A 26,230-nucleotide genomic window follows, 5' to 3' on the forward strand; every position below is an offset into this window, starting at 1 on the left:
CCTGGGAGGGGAGGCGGGTTGGGTGGGGTGGGGCATGGCGGGGGAAGTGACTCAAGGCCAGAGGCGGACAGGCCTATGGCAGGCAGAGTGGGGGGAGCGCGGGGAATGGGCGACCCCGGACCGCCTGGCGGCGCACGGGACGGGGCGAGGGAGCTGGCGCCCCCACAACGTCAGGGACGAACTGAGAGGGAAGGCTCGGCTGCCGAGCCCTCCGGGGCAGGGGTCTGACATCTGGACGGAGTGGGAAAACAGCATCCTGCCCTTGGGGAGTCGGGAGGAGCCCAGTCCCATCCAGCTGTGCAAACAGGAGGAGGAGGAGGTCCCAAGCCTACCCTTGGGAGAGGGGCGAGAGGGGTGGTAAAGCCGCCGCCGCGCCGGCCCCCGCGGTGCGGGTTGCGCCAGCCTCCCCGGAGCCCGACGCAGAAACTTGTTGCAAACAAACAGGCGACCGCGGGTGCCCCTAGCAGCCAGCGGCGGAGTGGGTGGGCGGGCGAGAGGGAGGGGAAGGCTGGCGGACGCCGCAGCGAACTGGTGGGCAGACCCGGAGTCGCCGCGTAAGCGGGGCCGGCTCAGTGCGGTGCGGCAGGCGCGGCTGTGCGGCAGCGGAAGTCCTTTGTTGCAGCACAGTCCCTGGCAGAGCCAGAGCCTCTCCGCGCAGTCCAGCCCGAACGCCGCGCGCCGCCGCCACTGCAGCTCGCGGCCCCTTCACCTCCGCCCGCCTTTCCCGCGGCTGATTTGCCTTAAACTCCCTAAAACCTCCGCAGCCCCGGTTCCTGCTGCGGCCGGTGAGTATCTGCCAGTTGTGGGGCTATTTGCGCAACTTTGGCCCGGGCGGGAGGACGCGGGCCGCGGGCCTGGCGGAGTGCGGGGCCGGAGCGGTGCCGACCCGTGCGGGGATCCAGGGCGCGGAGGACGCGCCGCGAGGACCCGGCGACGGGCGGCTGCCGGGCCGCCTGCTCGATCCCGCCGTTCGCCGGCGCACCTCGTCCGGGACGTGCGGCCTCCCTGGGTCGGAGGCGAAGCCCCGGCGGAGTCTAGTTCTCAAATTAGTTACCTTCTTTTCCCTTTCTTTCTCTGTCTTTATTTTTTGGGGGTGGGGGGGGGAGGGGAGGGGAGGTGTAGACGGGAGGCGGGAGGACCCGGTTGATTGACGTGCCCAGAGCCCGCTTCTCTCAACTTACAGCTGCGGCTCCTCGGCGGGTGGGAGGGGAAGTGTCCCGGAGCCCGAGGCCGCAGACTTGGGCGCGCTCCGAGGGAGGAGGCGTAAGAGCCGTGCAAATTCTTGCCACGCTCTTTTCACCCCCCTCTTGCCGGCACACACGCTTTTTGTTCAGTAAAAAGTAGTGGGTCTTGGGTTTGGGAATTTTCGGTGGAAAAGATGTGTTTCCTGGGAAAAAAGTGCTTTCGATTCCAGTGGTGGGCGCTTGCTAGAAGTTCTGTTAGTGTTCGGCAAATGCGTTGGGCGTAGATCGGGAATCATAACCGCTAAAACTTGGAGGCTTGGGTCTGAGCTCAGCCACCTTCCCAGCCTTAGGCAAATTAATCAACGAACGCGTCTGTAGGATCTGAAAGGTTAACATGACCTTCTCCAAATTGGGAACGTCGGGGAGATGTCGATGAAAGTCCTTGATGTTTCCTGGGGGACAGCAGGGCATTTTGTATGTGTGTAATAATAACTCCAGTCGAGCTTAAACGTGGTAGGTTACGCGCAGATTCTCTGTTGGCCTGAGTGTAGTTCCGTACCGCATGTCTCGCTGTCTCACGACAGCAACGATTTTCTCGAACCCGAGGAGTGGTTCCAGGCTTTTTGAGGAGACTTCTTAGAATCAGTTTCTTGGTTCGAAGTTCAAGGCACTTTGGAGCAGAAATGGTGAAGGATGTAGTTCTCATGTTAACTTCAAAGCAATCACTACCTTCTCCTTTGACAGGAAGAAATTTGAGTCTGTGAAATTCTGTCAGTGCATATGGATATGATGGGGGGAGAATTGGGATACTAAAAGAGGAAGCCTGAATGATGGCTGGCCATCACAACCTCAAAACTTTATTTTTGATTCACTTGCTGGCTCTTTGATGAAGTATCAGTAATAACTGAATGGGTTTGGGCGCTGGGTGGGGGCTTCCTCATCTTAGAGAAAATTGAAACCTGGTGGATGGGAAACTATTTTCAAAGATCAATAAAGACCGTCTGCAGTAGAACTTTTTTCTTTAATATCTTAACATTCGTTTTAAGAGATTTCTCCATCGTGACCAAATTTTCACTGTATAGAATAATTCAGGTTGAGTCGCCTTTCCAGAAGCCTTTCTATTCTTCCCATTACAGTGGGATGGCCTACTTTGGAGGTGGTTTGTGGGGGAGTCTTGGTGCCTCATTGTCAGAGAAAAAAGAGACCATATTTAACCAGGACCTTAGCGGGGCATGGAGTGCAGTCTCAGTCACTTGCTCTTGACCTTGTGTTTTGATTTCATGTTAACAGTGCTAAATTTTTTTTTTAAGATTTTATTTATTTATTTGACAGATCACAAGTAGGCAGAGTGACAGGCAGAGACAGAGAAAGGGGGAAGCAGGCTCCCCACTGAGCAGAGAGCCTGATGCGGGGCTCGATTCCAGAACCCTGGGATCATGACCTGAGCCAAATGCAGAGGCTTTAACCCACTGGGCCACCCAGGCACCGGAACAGTGCTAAATTTTGTACTGTTTCCTTTCCTTATTCTCTTTCGCCAGTCTCTGAGGAAGATAAGTTCATGGAGCTTTTTGAGAGTGTCTCTGTGTTCTTTTTAGCACCATTTCCTATCCTAATGTGCGGGAGAAAAGAAGTGTCTGCTTTCCGGGCCTTTCTTCTTCCAGTCAGGAAAGTGCTAATAAGCCTTAGCTATTAACCTTCTGGCCCAAAGGGAAGACAACCAAAGGCAGAAAAGTTTCCATAGATTTTTATTGTTAAGCTGTAATCTGTTGTCTTCCCAAAAAATTAAATTGTATTTGAAAAACACCTGCTTGAGAGGTCACTTTGGTCTCTACAGGATGTTTTCTCCTGATATTTTTTTCCTTGTGCTAGTATATTTTATCCTGAAATATTAACATTGTTAGTCTTATATGCTTTTATGTGAACCAAATTAAGTGATTCATGTATATTGTTTTTTTCCTCAAAATGGAAATACAAAATCCATGTTTTTTTGTAAAAATTCAACCTATACTAGAGTACATAAAATACAAAAATGAAAGTCATTCCAGAGATAACTGTTAATAATCAATTCCTTGTTTAAAACGAGGAGAGGCAGCATTCGATCATAACTGTGCTGTTGTATATGCATCACCCTGCCTAAGGATGGCCTGTGATGATTCATGGCCTTATGTTCTCTATTCCCTACTCAGGTTGGTGAGAATTGACTAGGTGGAGAAAAGGAATGTTTTGCCTTGGACTGGTTTAAAATTCTATGATCAAGTAACAGACGTGAGTGTTTAAATATAACAGGGTTGCTATTTTAAGTTTGTCCTTATGAAGTCTACTTCCGTGGTCTCGTTCTCAAACTTTTTCATGCTAATGATGATGTCCATCCAGCCTCTGATCGTTTGATTTATATTGGCCAAACTCATTTTAAAAAACAACAACAACATCAAACCCCCAAAAGCTTCATATTTGTAGAGAGTTTAATAATTTCATGGTTGGGAGGGAAGGAGTGGCTATACTTGCTGTGAAAACCACTGCCCAGACATCCCTGTATTGATATGGTGTGAAGGGTTCTCCTTGATCCGTATCTAGAGGTAGCATGCCAAACATCAAGGAAAGAGAATTAGAACGAAGAAGGGGGATTAATGACTGCAGTTTGTAGACGTGGCACGGGAGGACACGGCACATATTTAAGGTAGATTTCTAACTATACTTACATCGTGGCTTGTATGGGAACTACAAGAGATCTTAGAATGAGTGTGAAGTGGTTGATGATGTTCTGAAAACGAAGCCCCAAAATAGTACATAGAAGTTTAATCACAACATTGAGTGTTGGGGACATGGGTTTTTTTACACTGCTCTGCTCTGAGTTTAAAATCGTTTTCCCAGTAACGTTGGAAAATGAATTAAATCACCAACCGGATTTTTCATTTCTTATCTACGTGAGCTACACATAATCCTTTTTTCAAGGTAACTAAAGAGCTCCGTCCCCACTTGACATCTTTTAGTGTTAGGGAAGGGCTTGCTCTGATGGGCTGTGGGAGTCAGCAGATGGAAGAGGAGATGGGGCAGGGGCATGGCGTGCCGCCTGCCATGTGGAGCTGTGTGAGAGTGGGTGACTGTGAGGCTCAGGACGTTCCAAAGCGGCACTTCAGTTAATAGTCATTGCCAGGAAGAGTGTTGTCTGGCTTATAAAAGCTGAAACTCGGTTCTGAATCAAGACTCCAGAGTTTGAGTCCCATCTTCTGCTTGCCAGATGAGCACTCCAGTAACAACCACTAAACTTGTTGCCTTATTCACAGAATGAGGATAATGAAAATACCTATCTCAGTGTCGTGAGAACCAGTTGTTTAATGTATGGGAACTTGCTTTGTAAATTTTTACCACTATGTAAAAGTTGCCATGATTGAAATAATGCAAAAATTTAAGTGCAGAAATGCAAATAATGCAAAAAATTGAGTGCCTGGCAGGCTCAAGTCAGAGGAGCATGTGACTCTCGATCTCAGGGTTGTGACTTTGAGCCCCTTGGTGGATGTAGAGATTACAAGGAAGGAAGAAATTGGTAAGTAAGATAAAATGCCTATTTCAACATTTATTCATTCAAAATTGATCAAATACCACTTAATGCCAGGCCATTGTTAAAGACTGAGGGATACCTTGATGACTAAGACAATGCCTTGATCTCAGGGAGCTTACAGCAAAGCAGGGGAGCCACATAATTATAATCCATGCCAAGAGTGTGGTAATAGACCTAACATTCAGTTTGGATGATACATTTTTTGGTCACCATATAGTTGTAGGTAGGGGCTGTTTGGAAGCACAGAAGAGGGACATCTGCATTATCCTGGGATGGGTGGGGGTTGGGGGGCTTCCCAAAGAGAGTGAGCTGGACATCGAAAAGGTTCTAAGCAAAGCGAATGGCATAGCATATATGAAAGCATGGAGGCTTTGCTGTGGTAGGTCCTGGGGATGAAGGGGATCTTAAATCTTAAATAGATTTAAGGCTTAAAAATGGAGTTAAGCTTCTTAGAATGAACACACTTTTTTATGATACTCTTTTTATTGGTTTCATTTTGTTGACTTTTAATTAGATGAGAGAGTGAAATTTTCAGGGTTTTGGTTGGAATTAAACAAGAAAAAGGTAGCTATAATTGGAAAAAAACACAAATTAAAAAGCGGTGTGTATCTATCTGCTGAGGGAAGGAGTCTGGGTAGCACTTCCCATTGTCCTAGAGCTGCTTCACCAGCTGCTTCTTTAGAGGCATTTATTGAATGCTTACTGTATTGCACAGAAACAGGCTAACAGCCTTGCCTTCAGGTTGCTCATAATCTAGTGGTGAGATCTACGGACAGACACACAGATAACGGTAGTAGCCAGCTCTTATTTAGCATTTTCTCCCTGACAGCCACTGCCTTGTGATAACTCTACACCCTAGGAACGATCATCATCCCCATTCTCCGATGAGAGAATTGAGGCACAAATTACTTATGCAGCCTTCTCAAGGTCACATACCTATAAGTGGCAAAGCCAGAATTTGAACGCAGGCAGTCTGGTTAGTCTGCGCTTTAACACCTACTTTATGTTACTGTTCTGATGATGAAAATATAGTGTAAATAAGTGCAAAATAAGGAGATGATACAGAGTAATATCAAAACCTAGAATAGTGGGAGAGGGAGGTACTACAGGTTTTCTGGAGGAGGTGATATACTGATTCTTAGGTATGTGGGAGGTTCAGGCAGAAGCACCAATCGGCATGAATAAAAACGGAGATAAGTACATTAAGTAAGGTGGGCTTGAGGGGGGCGCGGTTGGAGTAGAGAGAGCAAGCGGTTTTATGCTGCTTGAACATGAAGTTTGAAGCAAGAAGCAGCCAAACATAAGACTAGATGGGTGGGCACTGTTGGCTTTCTATGCTTTGCTGAGAAGTTCGTACTTTACCCTGAGGATACATGAAGGGAACCATAGAAGGGTTTAAGAAGGAGAATGATACGGTCTGATTTTTGTTATTTTTGTTCTTTATTAATTGTTTGAGGGTGAAGGATGGATTTGAGGAGCCAGTTAAGGAGCCTGTTGTAATAACTCAGGAGTGATGTTAGAGGCCTCAGGAGGGTAGGGAAGGTAGGCATGGAATAGTGGGGCAGATTTGAGAAATACTGGAAAATTGGTGACTATTAAGGGAGGGAGAAGTCCCAGGTGATTCCCAAGTAGCCTGGGTGATTGGTTCATGGCAGTGCCAGCTGAGACAGAGAATTCAGGTGAAGGAGCAGATTTAGGTGGGTCCCAAAGTCACAGAGGCACTTTGGAATAAATAGATCTAAGTTCCACAAAATGAACCCTGAGAATACCAAGAATACCAATGCCACGTGCAAAAAAGTGACTTCCTGGTAAAGCTGCTTCTTGCAGAGAGAAGCCTACTGTTCACATGGTGCCCTCTAGTGGTCAGAAGATGCCGTGTTGCCTCTAATGTAGAGACTGCCTGGATTAAATACTTCTCTACTTTTTTTCTTTAAAATTTATTTGTTTGTGTATGTATGTATGTATGTATTTGAGAGCGCTTGTGTGTGAGCATGAGTGGATAAAGGGGCAGAGGGAGAGAATCCGGCAGTGGAATCCTGAGCAAAGAGCCTGATGCAGGGCACAGTCCCAGGAGCCTGAGATCATGACCCAAGTGAAACCAAGCGTCCAGTTCTTAATCAGTTGAGCCACCCATATGCTCTTCTCTTCTCCTGGAGGGAGAGAGAAATATTCCAGAAGCCACTGTGTTCCCTTTGCTTTTCTGTATGCATAAATTTATTTCCTAGACCTAGCAGCTTACCTGTAGTAACACCTCACTTAATCAGAAGTCACTCAGTTGGCAACCTCAGCTTATCCAGTCCCCTGGCCAGCAGCAAGGCTAAAGCAGATCATTGCCTATTAGCAATTAAAATAGATGAAACCAAGTGCAGGAATTAAAGTCTTATCTTACAGATTACTTCCCTAGGTCCTCTCTGAAAATTATATAAATTCAGCTTCAGTGAGTTTTTGTCTAATTTCATAACCCATAACAGATTGAAATAGTAGGCAGCGGGAGATCAGCATCCCTTTCAGAAGTGATCGCTGTTGGCTTGACAAGCAAGGAGGCATAAAAATAGTAACCAGCCAACAAACCACAATCTCCCAAAGTACAGCAGTCTCGGGCCATTTTGTGTAGGTGCAAACAGCCCTTGGCAATTTGAATAGCTCCTGTATTTCAGCAAAACACAATGCAGAGGAGAAAGCAGACAGCCAGTTGGTTCTGTACTCGGGGACCAGGATTGAGGAGCCAAGGGCCTTTGCCGTCAGCCACTAAAACTGAAGTGACCTTTTCATGTCTCTGAACCTCTTAGGGCCTCATTTTGTTTTCTCATCTATAAAGAATCAGGTTGAAATTGATCATTATAAATACCATGAACTGTGTTCACAATGATGACATTAATACTTAAGGAAAATTGTATTATGCTTGACTAAAAAGACAAGAAGAAATTGTCCTCTCTAATTTATATGAGAACCCTGGGAGGAATAGGATTATTGTTATTGATGAGAAAAGCAGGTTTAGAGAGGTAAAGATGTTTCCTCATAGCTGAATAAGTGTTAAAGTTTGTATCCAGATCTATTGGTGCCTACTTCCTGGGCTCGCTCGCTCTTTCTTTCTTTTTTTTTTTTTTTTAAAGATTTTATTTATTTGACAGAGAGAGATCACAAGTAGGCAGAGAGAGGGGGAAGCAGGCTCCCTGCTGAGCAGAGAGCCGGATGTGGGACTTGATCCCAGGACCCTGAGATCAGGACAGAGCTGAAGGCAGAGGCTTAACCCATTAAGCCACCCAGGTGCCCCTTCCTGAGCTCTTTTTTTTTTTTTTTAAGATTTTATTTATTTATTTGACAGACAGAGATCACAAGTAGGCAGAGAGGCAGGCAGAGAGAGGAGGAAGCAGGCTCCCTGCTGAGCAGAGAGCCTGATGTGGGACTCGATCCCAGGACCTGAGATCATGACCTGAGCCGAAGGCAGCGGCTTAACCCACTGAGCCACCCAGGCGCCCCCCTGGGCTCTTTTTAAGACTTCATTTGAACAAGCATGCATCAGGGGCCAGCTGTGTGGGCAGTGTGTGCTAGGCAAAGGCACAGAGGCCATTAAGCCACATCCTTATACCTGGAGGTCAGTGAGGTAGGCATTACTGTATGGTACCTCTGTTAGTACAAATGATAAAAGTCACCCTGTAGCACTGGTAGGACTGATGTAAAGCTACATTAGGGTTTTAAAAGATTTTAGGGTGTGAACATAGAACTGACTCACCATTTATAGCATTGTTTCTATGGGAATATGTGTTTCAAGTTCCAAATAACTAACTTAAAAATAAAGTTTTGGAACATAACCCAATTATAATTTCAGAACTTCCTGTGCTAAGTACTGAATTTGCAGTCTAATAACCAGCCAGAATGCCTGTTCTAAAAAGTGAAAAAACTTTTAACCTTGTGTCTGTCATTTAAGTGCCTTGAAGAGAAACTTATTATCTTTAGAAGCACCTACAAAACTGGTTCTTCCTGGAAATTTCAAAGAGAAAACCTAAGGAACTTAATTAAGCTTAGACATTGGACCATATACTTTAGAAAATGGAATTCTAGGAAAGAATTTCGCCAGCGTGACCTTATTTTTATAGGTGACAAAAATCACTGTTGCCATATTGTCAGGCTCAAGAGTCATATTGCTTGTATTCTAATCCCACCAAGTCCTCTGTGGCCTTCCAGAAGTTATATAACATTGCATACAATGCACATTATACACACACACACACACACACATACACACACCTGCTTAGACTGGAGCCTGCCTGACCATTGATATTAAGGCTTAACAAATGCTGGCTATTCCCATTATTGTTATATGATGGTTTTCATTTACTCTACCTTTATAACCTCCATTTACCAGTCCAGTAAAGCATATCTGCTTTCCCTCCCATTACATTTTCATACTTTTGTTTATGCTGCTGTGTACCCCCTCCCAGTTCTTTATACCTACACACTTACGCAGATACCTGAAATGCCTTTCCCCTTGCCTTCTGTTTTTCTCTATCCTATTCATTCATTAAGGCTTCACTAAATTCCTACATCCTTCCTAAAGCCTACTGTTCTAGTACAGTAATGATTTTTTCTTTTCCCTCTCTTGCTAAACTTTATTCGCTATACTTAATTATTCTCAAATCGTTTCTTGGTTCAGAATTTAATCTCTCATGTGGTATTAGCTCTGTGTTTACCATCCTTCTCCACCCTCTACCACAGTGCTTTATGCAGTGTTAGGAATGTTGTAGGTGTTTGACACATTCTGATACTCTGATTTATTAACATAAGAAAATCCTTTCATTTCACTTCAGGCAGGCTTTTTAAAAGGGTAGTCTGTAACATTCAAATTAAATCCATATACATATATCCAATCATAAAAGACACAAATAGGTATGAGAAAATCACTGTATATATACCTAAATGACCTTGGAGATCCAGAGGTAATTGTTAGTAGTTCAGAGATTGGGGCACTGAATTGAGAGTCTAATGCTAGGCTCTGCTGGAGATTCTCACCGAGGCTATGCAAATTGTCCCCAGGGGAGCTTCCTTGGTCTATGGCACACAATGAAAAGAGATTATTTGCTTTACAGAAGGAGTCACTCCAAAATTGTAACTGTAAGTAACTTCTTCATTCAGTTTATATGCTCGTTTATAGGCCCTTCAATTATCATTTGACTAAGGCAGAGGCAAAAGAAAGAAAGTTTCAGCAAACCTGTTTTTGCCAATTTAAGAGATTTATAGTGATGAAGGAAAAGTATTTCTGATATCTTACTGTGTCGGTGAGAAATTTACTGAAATAGCTTACATGCTGTAATTTAGGGACCACGTCTACTGGATAAGACTGGAGGCACCCATACAGAGAAAACCGCATTAGAGGTAAGAGTTCAGATGTGAGTAGTGGCTTGTGCCAGTAAACCCTGTTGTGAGGACGACTGCCCGGTCGCTGCTGTGTGTTCTTTGCAGGAAGGCACATTACAGAGTCCCAAGTGGTTGGTATCCACCTGGGTGGTCAGAATTCCATCCTGTAATCCTAGTACCTACTTTACCACACTTAACTACCCCCTTGACACACAATTTAACAGTCTTAGATCTTTGCCCCCTCTATGAAATAAGAATGTTGGACCAGATCAGATCTCTCTAAACATCTGTGGGTATCTAAATTAATATACTGAATGTGCTTGGCAGCTGCCTTTGAATGAGATGAAGCTTTCAAACTAAAAATTTAAAAATTCAGTGTAAAATGTTTTGCATTACCTAACTCCTTTCTCTTCTGGGAGAACTGCATGTATACAGATACCCTTCTGGCCTTAGAGCCCTGGCTTTGGATCACATTTGAAGTCCTGCTCTCCTGAAGTACTTCTAGCTGTAATAAACTTATTTCACCAGTGATAACAGCTGGTAACACAAAAGCAGTCACAGATTTCAGTTATAAAGACAAGAACAACTACACCCTTGTGTACTGTTGGTGGGATGCAGCCACTGTGGGAAACGGTATGGAGGTTCCTCAAAAAGTTAAAAATAGAGCTACCGGGGCGCCTGGGTGGCTCAGTGGGTTAAGCCGCTGCCTTCGGCTCAGGTCATGATCTCAGCGTCCTGGGATCGAGCCCCGCATCGGGCTCTCTGCTCCACAGGGAGCCTGCTTCCCTTTCTCTCTCTCTCTGCCTGCCTCTCTGCCTATTTGTGATCTCTGTCTGTCAAATAAATAAATAAAATCTTTAAAAAAAAAAAAAAAAAAAAAAAAATAGAGCTACCCTGTACCGGCAGTTGTACTTCTTGGTGTTTACTCAATGAATACAGAAACACTAATTCAAAGAGAAATATGCAACCCTGTGATTATAGCAGCATTACTTATGATAGCCAAGATGTGGAAGCAGCCCAAGTGTCCATCGACTGATAAAGGGATAAAGAGGATGCAGGATCAGGGCACTTGGGTGGCTCAGTGGGTTAAAGCCTCTGCTTTCAGCTCAGGTCATGATCCCAGGGTCCTGGGATTGAGCCCTGCATCAGGCTCTCTGCTCCGCAGTGAGCCTGCTTCCTCCTATTTCCGCCTACTTGTGACCTTTGTCTGTCAAATAAATAAATAAAATCTTTAGAAAAAAAAAAAAGAGGATGCAGGATGTGGTATATATACACACAATGGAATATTATTCAACCATGAAAAAGAATGGAATCTGGCCACGTGCAGTGACATGGATGGAGCTAGAGAGCATATTCTAAGCGAAATAAATCAGAAAAGCAAATGCTAGAAGGTTTTATTCATATGTGGAATTTAAGATAACAAAACAAGCGAGCAAAGGGAGAAAAAGAGAGGCAAACCAAGGAACAAGACTCTCAACGCTAGGGAAAAAACTGATGGGTTACCTGACGGGTCATTGTGGGGGAATGGGTTAAATAGGGAATGGGGATTAAGGAGGGAACCTTTATGAGCACTGGGTGTTGTGTGCAGGTATTGAATCACTAAATTGCACACCTGAAATTAGTATAACACTGGATATTAACTTGTATATACTAGTATAACACTGGATATTACTGGAATTAAAAACAGGAGCTAAAATTTAGTACTTTTACTTAAAACATTTGCAAGCTTTACTGTAAGATAAAATTAAGGTTTTTTTGGTAGAACTATTTAAGAATATCAAAAAATTGAAAGGAGAAAACTTTTGGAATTTGAGTGAAATTAGTTTTTTTGTTTGTTTCTTTCTTTAAGAGTTTATTTATTTATTTGACAGAGAGAGATCACAAGCATGCAGAGAGGTAGGCAGAGAGGGGAAGGAAGCAGGCTTCCCACTGAGCTGAGAGCTGGATGTCGGCTGGATCCCAGGAACCTGGGATCATGACCTGAGCCAAAGGCAGAGGCTTAACCCACTGAGTCACCCAGGCACCCAGAGTGAAATTGTTTGTTTGTTTGTTTGTTTTAAAGTTTTTATTTATCAGGGGGGAGGGGAGAGAGCGAGCACAGGTAGACAGAATGGCAGGCAGAGGCAGAGGGAGAAGCAGGCTCCCTGCTGAGCAAGGAGCCCCATGTGGGACTTGATCCCAAGACGCTGGGATCATGACGTGAGCTGAAGGCAGCTGCTTAACCAACTGAGCCACCCAGGTGTCCCAGTGAAATTGTGAATAATTAATAATAAGTGAATGAATAGGGGCGCCTGGGTGGCTCAGTGGGTTAAGCCTCTGCCTTCAGCTCAGGTCATGATCTCAGGGTCCTGGGATCGAGCCCCATGTTGGGTTCTCTGCTCAGCGGGGAGCCTGCTTCCTCCTCTCTCCCTGCCAGCCTGCCTCTCTGCCTACTTGTGATCTCTCTCTCCTCTGTCAACTAAATAAAATAAAAAAAATCTTAAAAAAAAAATAAGTGAATGAATATTTAAAATTTTAATGCAAAAATTATTCTCAAGAGATAACAAGCTAAAAGTCTCACAGGAATTCAGATCCCTCACCCCTGGTTCTGTGCCCTGCTTCCTTTCTTTTTTTCTTTTCTGTGTTTTGGGGTTTGTTTTGTTTTGTATTATTAGGCCCTCTCCAAGTTTTTCTGAGTGAGGTATAACAAGAACAAAGTTGTTGGGACTACTGGGTTTAGGACTGCTATTAAAAGTTATTCCACCTTGAGGCGCCTGGGTGGCTCATCGAGCCCCGCATCAGGCTGTTCTGCAGGGAGCCTGCTTCCTCTCTCTCTCTCTCTGCCTCTCCACCTACTTGTGATCTCTCTCTCTCTGTCAAATAAGTAAATAAATAAAAATCTAAAAAAAAAAAATAGTTACTTCACCTTTTAAAGTCCGGTTTACTGGAACATGGATGTTTGCACAATGCCACTGAGGACGACACTACAGTTCCAGGGCAGCCTAGAAGCTGTAGAAGTAGTGTTAGCAGAATTTTGTTCCACCCCAAACCCTGAGAGGAAGGCAGGGATGGAGAGAGATGGCTGAAGACAGTGGGATTCACACCTGTGCCTTTCTGACCCGGAGCCCTTGGTTCTTGTCACCAGAGCGTGATGCCTTCTTTCACAAAGGAGGCACTTTACCGAATACGTACATGTTGAATGAAGTCACTAATGCGGAATAAGTCAAGGCTCCCCTCAGGGGTGTGTCCTCGAGGTGGCAGAATGCTCATTGCTCGTGGCTGTCGCCAATCCTCGGTACTTCATGCCGTGTCTGGCGCCCAAAGTGCTCCGTGCATGTTTGTTGCAAGGAAAATGCCCTTGGTGCTCTTGTGTTCGTATTTTATGTTAACACAGATTGTGTTTTTACCAACGGAACTGAACCATGGTTCCAGTGGTAGCGGTGCCTGTCGTGGTGGTGGTGTATGTCTTTGCGCCAGGCTTGGTGGCTGGCCATAAAACTGCTTTCCATTTAGCTTAGAATAGAAGAGTTCTTGGAACTTTTAAGCTCTTTATATCATTATTTTAAGCACAGGAGATTTAAAACCTGAAAGTCTTTATGTATTAACTGCTGGCTTTCTTCTGCAGGACTCCTCCATTTGGAAGGAAATTTTAAGGTTATCTAATCAAGCATAGCTCCTGATGCTTGAATAAGCAACTTCCAGTCTGACTTCCATTAGTTATCACATGTCAGGAAATATAATTTTACACGTTGCTTCTATGACTCCTCATGTTTGATAGGGTATTTGACATTTTATTATTCCCACTGTGACAATTCAGGAAACTTGAGGTCTGTGAAGATAAATAAGGTGGCAAAAGTAGATTGAAACTTAGGACTCTCAGATCCAAAGCCTGTGTTCCTTTTTTTTTTTTTTTTACATTTTTAATTTTTATTTATTTGTTTGACAGAGAGAGACAGTGAAAGAGGGGGCATAAGCAAAGGGAGTGGGAGAGGGAGAAGGCTGCTGGGCAGGGAGCCCGATGCAGGGATCGATCCCAGAACCCTGGAATCATGACCTGAGCCAAAGGCAGACACTTAACGACTGAGCCACGCAGGTGCCCCCAAAGCCTGTGTTCTTTTCCTTCTATCATACTGTCCTCAACGACTTTTCATCCATCTTCCATGCAGGGCATCCACTGTTCTCCAAAAGAGTTTGTTTCATTTTTTAACAACTCTTACTACTAAAAATTGTTTTGAGATGTCTATCCTTCTGCCTCTTTCTCTTTATTACTCGTTAAAGTTCTCTCTGAGTCCCACAAAATGACTATAGACCTAGAAATCTCCTCTTAAATAAAATGGGCTTGGGGGTGCCTGGGTGGCTTGGCTCAGTGGGTTAAAGCCTCCACCTTCTTCTCAGGTTGTGATCTCAGGGTCCTGGGAACGAGCCCTGCGTTGGGCTCTCTGCTCAGCGGGGAGCCTGCTTCCCCTCCTCTCTCTCTGCCTGCCTCTCTGACTACTTGTGATTTCTGTCAAATAAATAAATAAATAAATAAATATTTTTTTAAAAAATGGGCTTGGGGTCAGCATTTGTGTGTGTGTGTGTTTTCATTTTATTGTTGTTTGGATTCGTTTTACATAATTTTTAAAGACCACATGACCGTGAATTTTAGGTAGTGGATTTACCTTGGTAAAGGTTGATTTACCTTGGTTTACTTACAACTCCCTTATTACCAGGCATTTCAGATTATTGATGAATATCTTTGTGCATATATTGCCTTTTGTATCTAGGTACATACCTAGCATTAAGTACAGATACCTGATTTATAGAAGCTTGAAAAGGTTGAAAGATTGTACCTATGTGACATGTTTGACCTGCCTTACAAAAGTGGTTAATAATCGTTGCAATTTTAAGAAGACAGTAGGTTTCATTATAGGCTACCTTCCTTTCACTAGAGGTACATCCCTGGCTATGCAACTTTCTGTCATTAGATAGGAAGAACAGGAAGAAGGAGGTAGGATAGGTCCTTAGGTAGTGGGGAGAAGGGATATGTGATCCACATATAGTCTGTGGCGAACAGATAAAAAGCACGTGGAAATAAGCGTAGATACCTCTTAATTACCACCGTAGGGATTCAAGGGTTTGGGGACTGAAGACTGAACATTTTATTTCTCTGAACAGCTTGTTAAATGTTCTTTTTATGCTCAGATTGTGTAGGAACTTACTTTTAACTAGAAGATAGATTCTGAAGTTTTATATATACAGATTAAAAATTGAGGCTAAAATTGGATCTTATTTTAGTTTTACAATATAATGGATAGGGCTTCTAATGCTTTTAATGTTTTTCTCTCCCTCTTCTTTTCCCAAAGTCAACTCACTACATTAATAATATTTATAGTGTCTACCAGATGTTCAGTGAAGAAAACTAGTTGCAGAAAGGTATATATAAAATGATACCATTTAGGGGAAGCCTGGGTGTCTTGGTTAAGCATCTGTTTTCTGCTCCAGTCATGATCCCAGGGTCCTGTGATCTAGCCCAACATTGGGCTCCCTGCTCTGTGGGGAGCCTCCTTCTCCCTTTCCCTCTGCCTGTAGCTCCCCTTGCTTGTGCTCTCTCTTTCTCTCAAATAAATGAATAAAACCTTTTTTAAAAAAAATCCTACAGCAAGAGCAAAGACTATGTGCCTAGGCTTCCATTTGCTCTTGCTGTATGATTTTGATATTGAGTAGGTACTCAAAATCTATTGACTCTGTATAGATACATATAAACAGAACTGAAGATACACAATCCAGAGTGTTTGGAAAGGTTACCTCTGGGAAGAGGTATGTGACCTAAGTGTGTTTTTATTCTATTTACTTTATATATTTGAATTTTTTGTACATGTTACTTTGTATACTCTTTTTTGGTAATTAAAAAAATGAGGAAAAATTTACCTTTTGAGGATAGACACCTCTTTCCCTAACGGATCCATTGCTTTGTTATTCCCTAAAGTACATGCCCAGCAATATAAGACATATTCTGACTCTACAGACTGATTGCTTCTTAAGTAATCAAGGGAAGAGCATTGATCAGACCTATTTACTTGTTGCCATTTCCATATAATATAAGCATTTTATTTTATTTATTTTTTACTTAAGGTTTTTAAAATTTATTTGACAGAGAGAGCGCACAAGTAGGCAGAGAGGCAGGCAGAGAGAGAGGGGAAGCAGGCTCCCTGCTGAGCAGAGAGCCCCGATACAGGGCTCGATTCCAGGACCCCGGGATCATGACCTGAGCTTAACCCACTGAGCCACCCCGGCACCCCAATATAATAAGCATCTTAAATGGAATTTTTCTATGGAAATTTTCAAACATACAAAAATAGAATTAAATATACCTGTCTCCCAGACTCAGTAATTATCAGCACATGGCCAATCTTGTATCATCTGTAGCCCCCACACCCACCTCACTAGGTTATTTTCTAGTGTATTTTAGATTATATAATTTCATCTATCAATATGTCAGTATGTATAACTAAAAGATAGGGACTCTTAAAATACACTCATCACCCTTAAAAAATGAGCGATACTGGGGCGCCTGGGTGGCTTAGTGGGTTAAAGCCTCTGCCTTTGGCTCAGGTCATGATCGATCTCAGGGTCCTGGGATCAGCTGCATCTGACTCCCTGCTCAGCAGGGAGCCAGCTTCCCCCTTTCTCTCTTCCTGCCTCTGCCTACTTGTGATCTCTGTCTGTCAAATAAATAATCTTTTTTAAAAAATGAACAATAGTTCCTTAGTAGCAATTTTGTGAGACTTTTTAATATTCTGCAGTTATGTACTTTTAAGTTGCTATTTTATTTACTTTCACTGTTTGGATCTTTCAGATACTTTTAAACTTTTTCCTTTCACATTTAGCGTACATTTTCCCCCGTAGACTTGTGATGAAACCAAAATGATGGTTTTTGCTTTGGATGCTTTAGCTTCTATTTCTTAAAACCAAAATGAGAAGCTTGACTAAATGGCTGGGTTACCGTCCTCTTCACGTCTGAAAGATGATTTGGGTGTCTGTTACTGAGTTCTGCTACATTAGAATAAAGAGCTATTTATATATCCCTTTATTGTGATAGCCAAATCGTCCAAGTCCCAACGTGCGATCAAAGCGACCCTCCTTTTCAGGTCCTTTTCTAAAGTTACCTTGTCTGACTCTACTATTCTTGTGTCACATAGGTCTCTCAGTAATAGAAGATGGCAAAGCCCAGCCACAGCAGCTACGTCCTCCAGCAGCTAAACAACCAGAGGGAGTGGGGTTTTCTCTGTGACTGCTGCATTGCCATCGACGACATTTACTTCCAAGCGCACAAAGCCGTTCTGGCTGCCTGTAGCTCCTATTTTAGAATGTTTTTCATGAACCATCAGCACAGTACCGCACAACTGAATCTCAGCAACATGAAAATTAGTGCTGAGTGTTTTGATCTCATTTTGCAGTTTATGTACTTGGGAAAAATTATGACGGCTCCCTCCAGTTTTGAGCAGTTTAAGGTGGCAATGAACTACCTGCAGCTGTACAACGTTCCCGACTGCTTAGAAGACATACAGGATGCAGACTGTTCGAGCTCAAAGTGTTCATCCTCTGCTTCCAGCAAACAGAACAGCAAAATGATATTTGGGGTGAGGATGTATGAAGACACAGTGGCTAGAAATGGCAGTGAGGCCAACCGGTGGTGTGCGGAGCCAAGTTCAACAGTAAATACTCCACACAACAGAGAGCCCGATGACGAGTCTTTACAGCTAGGCAGTTTTCCCGAGCCACTGTTTGATGTATGTAAGAAAAGTTCTGTGTCCAAATTATCAACTCCAAAGGAACGTGTGTCACGGCGCTTTGGACGGAGCTTCACCTGTGATAGTTGTGGGTTTGGCTTTAGCTGTGAAAAATTGTTAGATGAGCATGTGCTGACCTGTACTAATAGACATTCATACCAGAACACAAGGTCCTATCACAGAATAGTCGACATTAGGGATGGAAAAGATGGCACTATCAAAGCCGAATTTGACGAAAAGGAGTCTTCCAAAGCATTTTCCACACAGACAGACAAGTACAGAGGAGACACCAGCCAGGCTGCTGATGATTCGACTTCAACCACCGGAAGCCGAAAAAGTAGCACAGTGGAGTCTGAGCTAGCCGGCGAGGAAAAAAGCAGAGCTGCTGAGAGGAAAAGAATCATCATCAAGATGGAGCCTGAAGATATTCCCACAGATGAACTGAAAGACTTTAACATTATTAAAGTGACTGACAAAGACTGTAATGAGTCCACCGACAACGACGAATTAGAAGATGAGCCCGAAGAGCCCTTTTATAGATACTACGTCGAAGAGGATATCGGTATTAAGAAAAGCGGTAGGAAATCTCTCAAACCGCGGATGTCGATAGCTGCTGATGAAAGAGGTGGTTTAGAAAGTCTGAGGCCCCCTAACAACAGCAGTCCGGTACAAGAGGATCCCGAAAACGCGTCCTGTGAGCTCTGCGGACTCACAATAACAGAGGAGGACCTGTCGTCTCATTACTTAGCCAAACACATTGAAAACATCTGTGCGTGTGGCAAGTGCGGACAGATCCTCGTTAAGGGGAGGCAGCTTCAGGAACATGCTCAGAGATGTGGGGAACCCCAGGATCTGACAATGAACGGGCTGGGCAACGCGGAGGAGAAGATGGACATGGAAGAGAATCCCGACGAGCAGTCGGAAATAAGAGATATGTTTGTGGAAATGTTGGATGATTTTAGGGACAACCATTTCCAGATAAACAGTATGCAAAAAAAGCAGTTGTTCAAACACTCCGCCTGTCCTTTTCGATGTCCTAATTGTGGCCAACGTTTTGAGACCGAAAATCTAGTGATGGAACATATGTCTAGCTGCCTAGACCAGGATGTGTTTAAGAGTGCCATCATGGAAGAGAACGAAAGAGATCACAGGCGAAAGCATTTTTGTAATCTGTGTGGAAAAGGATTTTATCAGCGGTGTCACTTAAGAGAACACTATACTGTTCATACTAAGGAAAAACAGTTTGTGTGTCAGACATGTGGAAAGCAGTTTTTAAGAGAGCGTCAGTTGCGACTGCACAATGATATGCACAAAGGCATGGCCAGGTATGTCTGTTCCATTTGTGATCAAGGAAACTTCAGAAAACATGACCATGTACGGCATATGATTTCTCATTTATCTGCTGGTGAGACGATATGCCAGGTCTGCTTTCAGATATTCCCAAATAATGAACAGTTGGAACAGCACATGGATGTTCATCTGTATACATGTGGAATATGTGGAGCAAAGTTTAATTTGAGGAAAGATATGAGATCACATTATAATGCCAAGCATTTGAAAAGAACATAAGTGATTTTCTACTGTACTATGTTTAGTTGATAGCAGACAAAAAACACCAAAGCAAAGGATATGAGCTATTTAGAAATTTATAAGATGGATTGTTGGGAAAAAATTTTAAGGCCCTTTTACCTTTAATATTTTTGTTTAGGATCTTAAGTATCTACATTTTAGGTGTTATTAAATGTTTATCATTTTTGTTATTTCTTAATAGAATTCTCTGATTTTAGTTTGTTTTAGCTATGATTAAAATTACTTTTCAATGTAGATTACCAGTGGTTGTTACTCCTCCAATGACTATTAAACCTTAGGTTTTTTTTTTTTTATCATAAGGTGATAACTTTACTATTTCTATGTGGGATTTTTTTTTTTTTTAAGGTTATCCTGTGAAGTTTTAAATCCAATATCATTGGCCATTCATGCTCATTTTTAAAACTATTTTTAGGTAATTAGTTTTTTGAAACTCTCATCTACTTTTATCCCCATTTTTTTTTTTTTTTGTTAAGTTGAACAGTGATTTAGCCACTGTTTATTCCCCCTTATCAGTGAAATTCATATTCTTAAATTGACATGCTTTATTAGGCAGGTTAGGTGCATTGACTCTAAACTTGAAGGTTGACATGGGCTCACACTTGGCCTAAAAACATTGATGGACCTAAGGAAATTCCTATAAATGAATATTTCCTATAATTGATAAGATATTATCATTTAATAATCACATTTAAAACTTATATTAAGTGTAAAACCCAATGACTTTACCCCACTTGAGAAATTAGTGAGGACAAGTCATTTGTTTTGTGATATTAAATTTAACTATGATAGTTAATTAAAAAGACATATCTTGTATTCACTTAAAATAATTTAAGATATTTTGATTTCTAAAGTGTGTTAGTTTATCAATTATTTTTGTTTATAAATAGACTTTAATAGCTCTCTAGGAATATGACATCTAAAGAAAAATGATTTTTTTTTCACCTTTAAAATTACATACTTTTGGAACTTTGAGATTTGAGAAAGCTGCCATGTATATTGATAAATCAAATAAAATAAAGAAATCAATTACAAATCTGGTTGTTCTATAAAAGTATAGAGTGTGGAAAAAATGTCTTGTGTTTTATACTATCTAAGATTTGGAGGAAATGTGTTGTGGCAAATTGCAGTTTATCTCTATGCTTTTTTTTTTTTTTTTTCTGTAAAGGAATACAAAATTTGAGGACTATAAAATAACCACAGAGCATATAAGTGGAAATAGTTTATCACTTTTAAAGTAGTAGTATTAGCTGTTGTTACCACAGGGTCTACATGAATTACATGTGAATTAAAACACTGGCAAAACTGACCCCACCAATAAACACATCTATTGAATAGAATGCCTTTTAATGTGAATTACTTGCATTGTAATACCCTTCTCATAATGAAAGGGATTTTAAATAACATCTGTATTTAAAGTATAATTTTGTAATTATGAACAGTAACTTCATAACATTGCTTTTTGTTTACATCAAATTTTTAAGATATGCAAGTCATATTTTTCTATAGTTTGCATAAAAGAATAAATTGCCAAGAGAATTGAGAGATATTGACTAACACAGATCTAGTTGAAAGGGAAGTAAGTAATAGAGCACAGTGTGAGCTCAGAGATTTGTGGGGATACACTGTGGTGTTAAGTAAGAACAGGAACAGTATAGGAAACGTGTGGTATGAGAACAAAATAATGGGAAATGGAGATGGGGGAAATACACTAAAAGTTAAATGAGAAGTAAGGCATTTTTTTTTAAAGCCGCATAGCACAAAAAGCAGGAAAAGTGATTCATCTTACCCTTGGACACAGTAGTTTATCAAGGAATTCAATCTGAAATGCAACTTTAAATGAAATATGGTGTATACATTACTACTGATAGGAACCTGCTAAAAGTTTTTAACAAACCCAAAGACCATCAGAGACTCACTCCAAATCTCCAAACTGTTTATATAGTATCTTAGGTAGACATAATTTTTAGGGGGATCACTTTTTTACATAACCCTCATGAAAATCTATTGCAATGGTCTCCCCTGTTAAAGAGTAGGGTTCTTCCCAAATACTACCACCCTGTATAAAGGATTATATGTTCCATTAGGAAAAGGGGGGGTTAATTTATGTTTTGACATGATAACAACCAACAATTAGCAAGCAAATATATAAACATTGAACATGATCTAACTTTACGTAACTAAGATGTTTATGGTTTCACAAAGCCCCACCTCACCATGTTGTCTCCTCCCAGTTTCATATTACACAGGACACCTTGTGAGGTGTTTTGGAACTAACCACAGGGCAGCACAGGCTTCTGTAAGTGTATTGTACAAATTTTCCTCCTGAAGGAGGAAAGGCACCTGACTCTTAAGGGGAGTGAAAAATGGCTGACACCTCTCTCCAGTCCAGTTTCTTCTGACTTCCTTTCTCTGCTGGGGTTACAGGGCTGTAACTCCTTGCACTTGCTTCTTGCCTTCCATGCTGTGAAGGCAATGAACCAAAACTGTGGAAGCTGCCTTCTCCTGCTTTTATAATTTATGTAATTAGGTTCCAAATCCAAAAATGAAAAGAGAATCTAGACAGATAGATGTGGGATCTTGTGTCTTACAGAGTCTTGCTTAAAGGGCCTGTTGTTCTCCACCAAGAAATCCTGGAGAAAGGGAGTCAGAGCCTAACAAGCTTGTCACCAGTTACAGTGCAACTCAGAGGTTTAGAATTCTTTAGTAACAGGACTAAAATCTCAGATTAATAAAGCACAACAAGGCGGCAATGGAGTAGGACTCAGAAATTTGTCTTAATCTCCCATATTTTTAAAGTAAAAATAATTCAGAGAAATGACTCTCATGCATAAAATGATACACAGCTAATGTTTAATGTATGAAGTTTGAATATGGACAAAACTTAGAAGAAAGTACATAAGTATTCCAGGGGCTAGTTATAAAATGAATTAAAATAAGGACAGACTTTGCTAGGGCAGTCAGGATCCATTAAAAGGAAAAAGAGACTGACGTGAAAAATCATACCTAAGTATTGTAGTTGAGAACAAAAATGTGAACAAAATTTAAAGTTGAATAAAAAAATTAACATTTAGAATTGTCTAGGTGAGATTAGAGATCAATTTGATAGGTTAAAATAATATACGTTAAAAAAATTACAGCTATAAAATGCCTAATAAAACAATTGCTGTGAACATGGCAAGGATGAGCCTAAATACTCGAGATGATGCACCCACTTCTGTATTCTAAAAAAAAGGGGGAAGGGAGACTGGTGGTGATTGGCAACTTTGTTCCTGGGGTGAAACAATACTTGTTCCTCTACACTCCTAGTTAAGGAACTTCACATATTTAATAGATCTCTGAAAAATCCTCCCCCACCCCCAAAGAACCAGTTCAGCAGTTAAACAAAACTTTGCCATCATTAACAAAGAGGTAAATTAGTATCAATCAAAAGAAAAACCTGAATGTGTATGTATACACATTGTTGAAAATCAAGAAATGTGGTGTATTTCTTAATTTTTAATGAGTTTTATGAGTTAAATTTTTTCCATTTATCTACTTGATCAGTTCCTCATCTTTCCTTACCCCATCTCCTTTGTAACAAGTGCTTCTTGGTGATAAATGCCAGTGTTGTACAGGCCCCCAACCTAAACAATGCCTAGGATTCCAGGATGCCAAAAAGCTCTGTGGGGCCATCTCCTTGGGAAAGGCCCCCCATCTCCTTGATACGTGAGGTGTAGTGAATGGGGGAGACAGGATGCATGCCAGTGAACTGAATCACATAGGGTTCATATGGGTGTTAAGAGTCTGATGCTGCTGCCCAGATTTGGAAGCCCATGGTCTGTCCATCCTACTAGAGCCCACACTGAGTAATCCCAGCATCCATTACATAGTGCTCCTTAGGCTCCACTATTGTGCTTTACAATACACAATGTTAATTAACCTCACAGCTGTATGAGGTAAGTATTACTCTGATTTTCCAGATGGGGCACTGAGGTTCAGAGAGACTGGAGTGTTTTTCCTAAGATCACACAGAAATTAAACACTAGAGCTGGAATTTGAACCTAAACCTATTTGATTTATGCGTGCCTGTGCTTAAATCACTAAGCCACATACCTCACCTCCCAAGAGGTACAAAGAAAGGCCTTTTCAGCCTAGGAACACATGTGATCAAGCTCCTATGAAACTCTGTGCTCCATGTTCATCATCTGTGATCTGCTGTGCCTGGTAAGGTAGTGGGTACCTCGTAAACATGTTGGATAATGTGAATATAGATTAGCTGGAAACGAAACCATTTGAATGGGTCACTTAGAATGATGTTTTAGAAATAATATTGACATGGTTTAATTTTCTTTATTTAAACTTAAACCTTTAGAGGTATTATCAGCCATTTTGGAGGGCCCATTGTTAAGTGCTCAATTAAAAATTAATTTGAATTCAACTTCTCTATTTCTACCTCTGTGACTTTTTTCCCTTCTGTTTTCCCTATTCCTGATCTTTAAGTTTTAATCTCCAACCAATAACCATTTTATTGGTTATGAGACTGATGAATTCAATACTTCAAATCATTTGAAAATATTCCCCCCAAAAAATCAGAGCCCCAGAAGAACCAGTTTCCTCTTTTTGTCTTATTTGTCTTAACAGATGATGTGGGTAAGAAGATTTTCATTTCTTTGGGTAAAAAATAAAATCCCTAATTGCCATATTGTGATTGATTAAATTTTATAGAGTAGTATGTTTGTCTAAAATCAAAAGTTAATTATTCTAGCTATTTATAATTCAATTTACCAAAAATATTTTGTGTTAACTTATACAGTCTTACTCATAAAAGAAATGAAAGATAATGTTAGGAAATGACAGTCATTTATGCATCCTAACCTAGCAGCAAACTTTAAAAAAATGAACATTTAATGCTTTAAGTGAAACAATCCCCCTCCCAATCTGATTTTAACTTTATGATTCTATTGCCTGATTTCTAAAATCTATACAACAGGTTTTACTACCGCTATATTAAAATCTACTACTTTAATGGTCATCTTTCTACCATCTCAATGTTATTTCTTAAGTGAAATGAGAAATGCATGTTAATGAAGACTCCATAAATGATGTCTATATAATCACTTAGGTGGCCCACTTTCATTGCCTTCTATCAAACTCAAGGACATATTACTTGGTAACATGGGTAGAGTCTCCTACTCAAACCAGATGAAATTTAGCCACCTACAAATTTATCTGCTGGCAAAAGGCAAAGGTGCAATGATTTAAAATGCAAGGATTTTTGTGTCTGTGAGTATTGGTAAATATGAATATTAGCTAAATGACAATAGCTTGTGAACTCATGCTAATTTTGAATGAATTTAATACCACTTACATGTTTATATTCAGATGCTTAGTTGAATTTAGCATTTAGAAACTTAAATCCTATTTGTCTCCTTTTATTTAGGAGAACCAAATCATTGAGGTCCTTTGGTAGTGACAGAATTGTTCATTCTTCCTATCAAAATCTACCACAGATCACTAGGGGGCAGGAAGCCTTTATAATTTCTCATTATCTCTCTCATTCGCTGACAAAAAAGATGGTGTAAAGACTGCAATCCAGTACTTGGTTTTGAATTGAATGTACCAATATACTAATCACCATTTCAATAAGAAGGCAGAGGAAACTCTAGAGCCAGGGGGATGACAAATATGTAAAAGACATTTCATTTCAGAATTAGGAATATTAACACTTTTATGTGAGAAAATTTGTATAACCCTCTGTACTTACTATTTGAGAAAGGAATACAGTCAGGTAGACAGCCTATTATTTTAGAAGTTATTATTTTGTTTTTATTGTACTTAAACCAATTGCTTATGCTAATCAATCAGTAGAGCTCATTTTTAGATGACAGAAATATAATTGTCCAGATTATGAAAATCATCTTTTCTTTCAAATGCTTATGCATTCCCTAATGTGGGACAAAATATATTTTTTTAAGATTTTATTTATTTGACAGACAGAGATCACTAATAGGCCAAGAGGCAGGCAGAGAGGGAGGGGGAAGCAGGCTCCCCGCTGAGAGGAAAGCCCAATGTGGGGGCTCAATCCCAGGACCCCGGGGTCATGACCTGAGCTGAAGGCAGAGGCTTTAACCCACTGAGCCACCCAGGCGCCCCTGGGACAAAATATTTTAAGAGACAATCACTTTAAAAAAAAAAAATTAGGGTAAAGTGTTGTTGCAAAAAATAAAATTCTACCCTGAATGACGGGCAGTTTAGGAGAGTTATGAACTTAGGAACTGGAAGGAAAACTCCTCGGTGTGTGTGTAATGTGTACTTTATTTTCATTTGCAGAGTATACAACATTTACTATTTAAAGAAAACAATGTTAGCTTAATGGGTGAAGGCACTCAGTACAAAGAACATGAAATTTTAAATTTCTTGGATCTTTCAACCAGAGGTTTTCCATTAACAAGTTGAAGTACATTGTGGGGCACCTGGCTGATTCAGTTGGTAGAGCATACGGTGTTTGATCTCAGGCTCATGGGTTCGAGCCCTACCTTGGACGTAGAGATAATTTAAATAGATAAACTTTGAAGAAAAAAAAAGTACATTGTAAAATTATTTGATTTGAGGGAAGACTCTTAATTGCTTCCTTCCTCCCTACTGTCCTCTACCTGGCTGGCCTCCTGTCTTTTCATGTGGCATGTGTCCTACCCATTCTAGCTTGACTCATGCAAGAAAAAAGAAAATGCCTCTAAAGGTGAAGAGTTATATTAGTAATAAGAACACCTTATATTTGAAAGGTACAATGAGTTACATTAAGGAAGAAAGTA

General features: G+C 41.2%; 1 protein-coding gene across 4 annotated transcripts in view; it reads left to right on the forward strand.

Annotated features, from left to right (window-relative positions):
- The window catches only part of ZBTB1 (zinc finger and BTB domain containing 1), a 30,675-nt gene that overhangs the window by 2,280 nt on the left and 2,165 nt on the right, over positions 1–26,230 (forward strand). The window contains exons 1-3 of one of the 4 annotated variants that reach the window (XM_045070354.1): positions 56–785; positions 3,371–3,449; positions 17,259–20,776. In XM_045070354.1, the coding sequence (XP_044926289.1) occupies positions 17,277–19,418 (2,142 nt within the window). In that variant the 5' untranslated portion in view covers positions 56–785; positions 3,371–3,449; positions 17,259–17,276 and the 3' untranslated portion in view covers positions 19,419–20,776. Of the gene's footprint in view, positions 1–55; positions 786–3,370; positions 3,450–17,258; positions 20,777–26,230 lie in introns of those variants that run through there. The other 3 variants (XM_004738923.3, XM_004738921.3, XM_004738922.3) reach the window with 3 other exon arrangements.

This window comes from Mustela putorius, unplaced genomic scaffold, assembly GCF_011764305.1.
Source record: "Mustela putorius furo isolate JIRA1106 unplaced genomic scaffold, ASM1176430v1.1 tig00000129_pilon_pilon_pilon, whole genome shotgun sequence".
In the NCBI taxonomy this organism is placed as follows: Eukaryota; Metazoa; Chordata; class Mammalia; order Carnivora; family Mustelidae; genus Mustela; species Mustela putorius.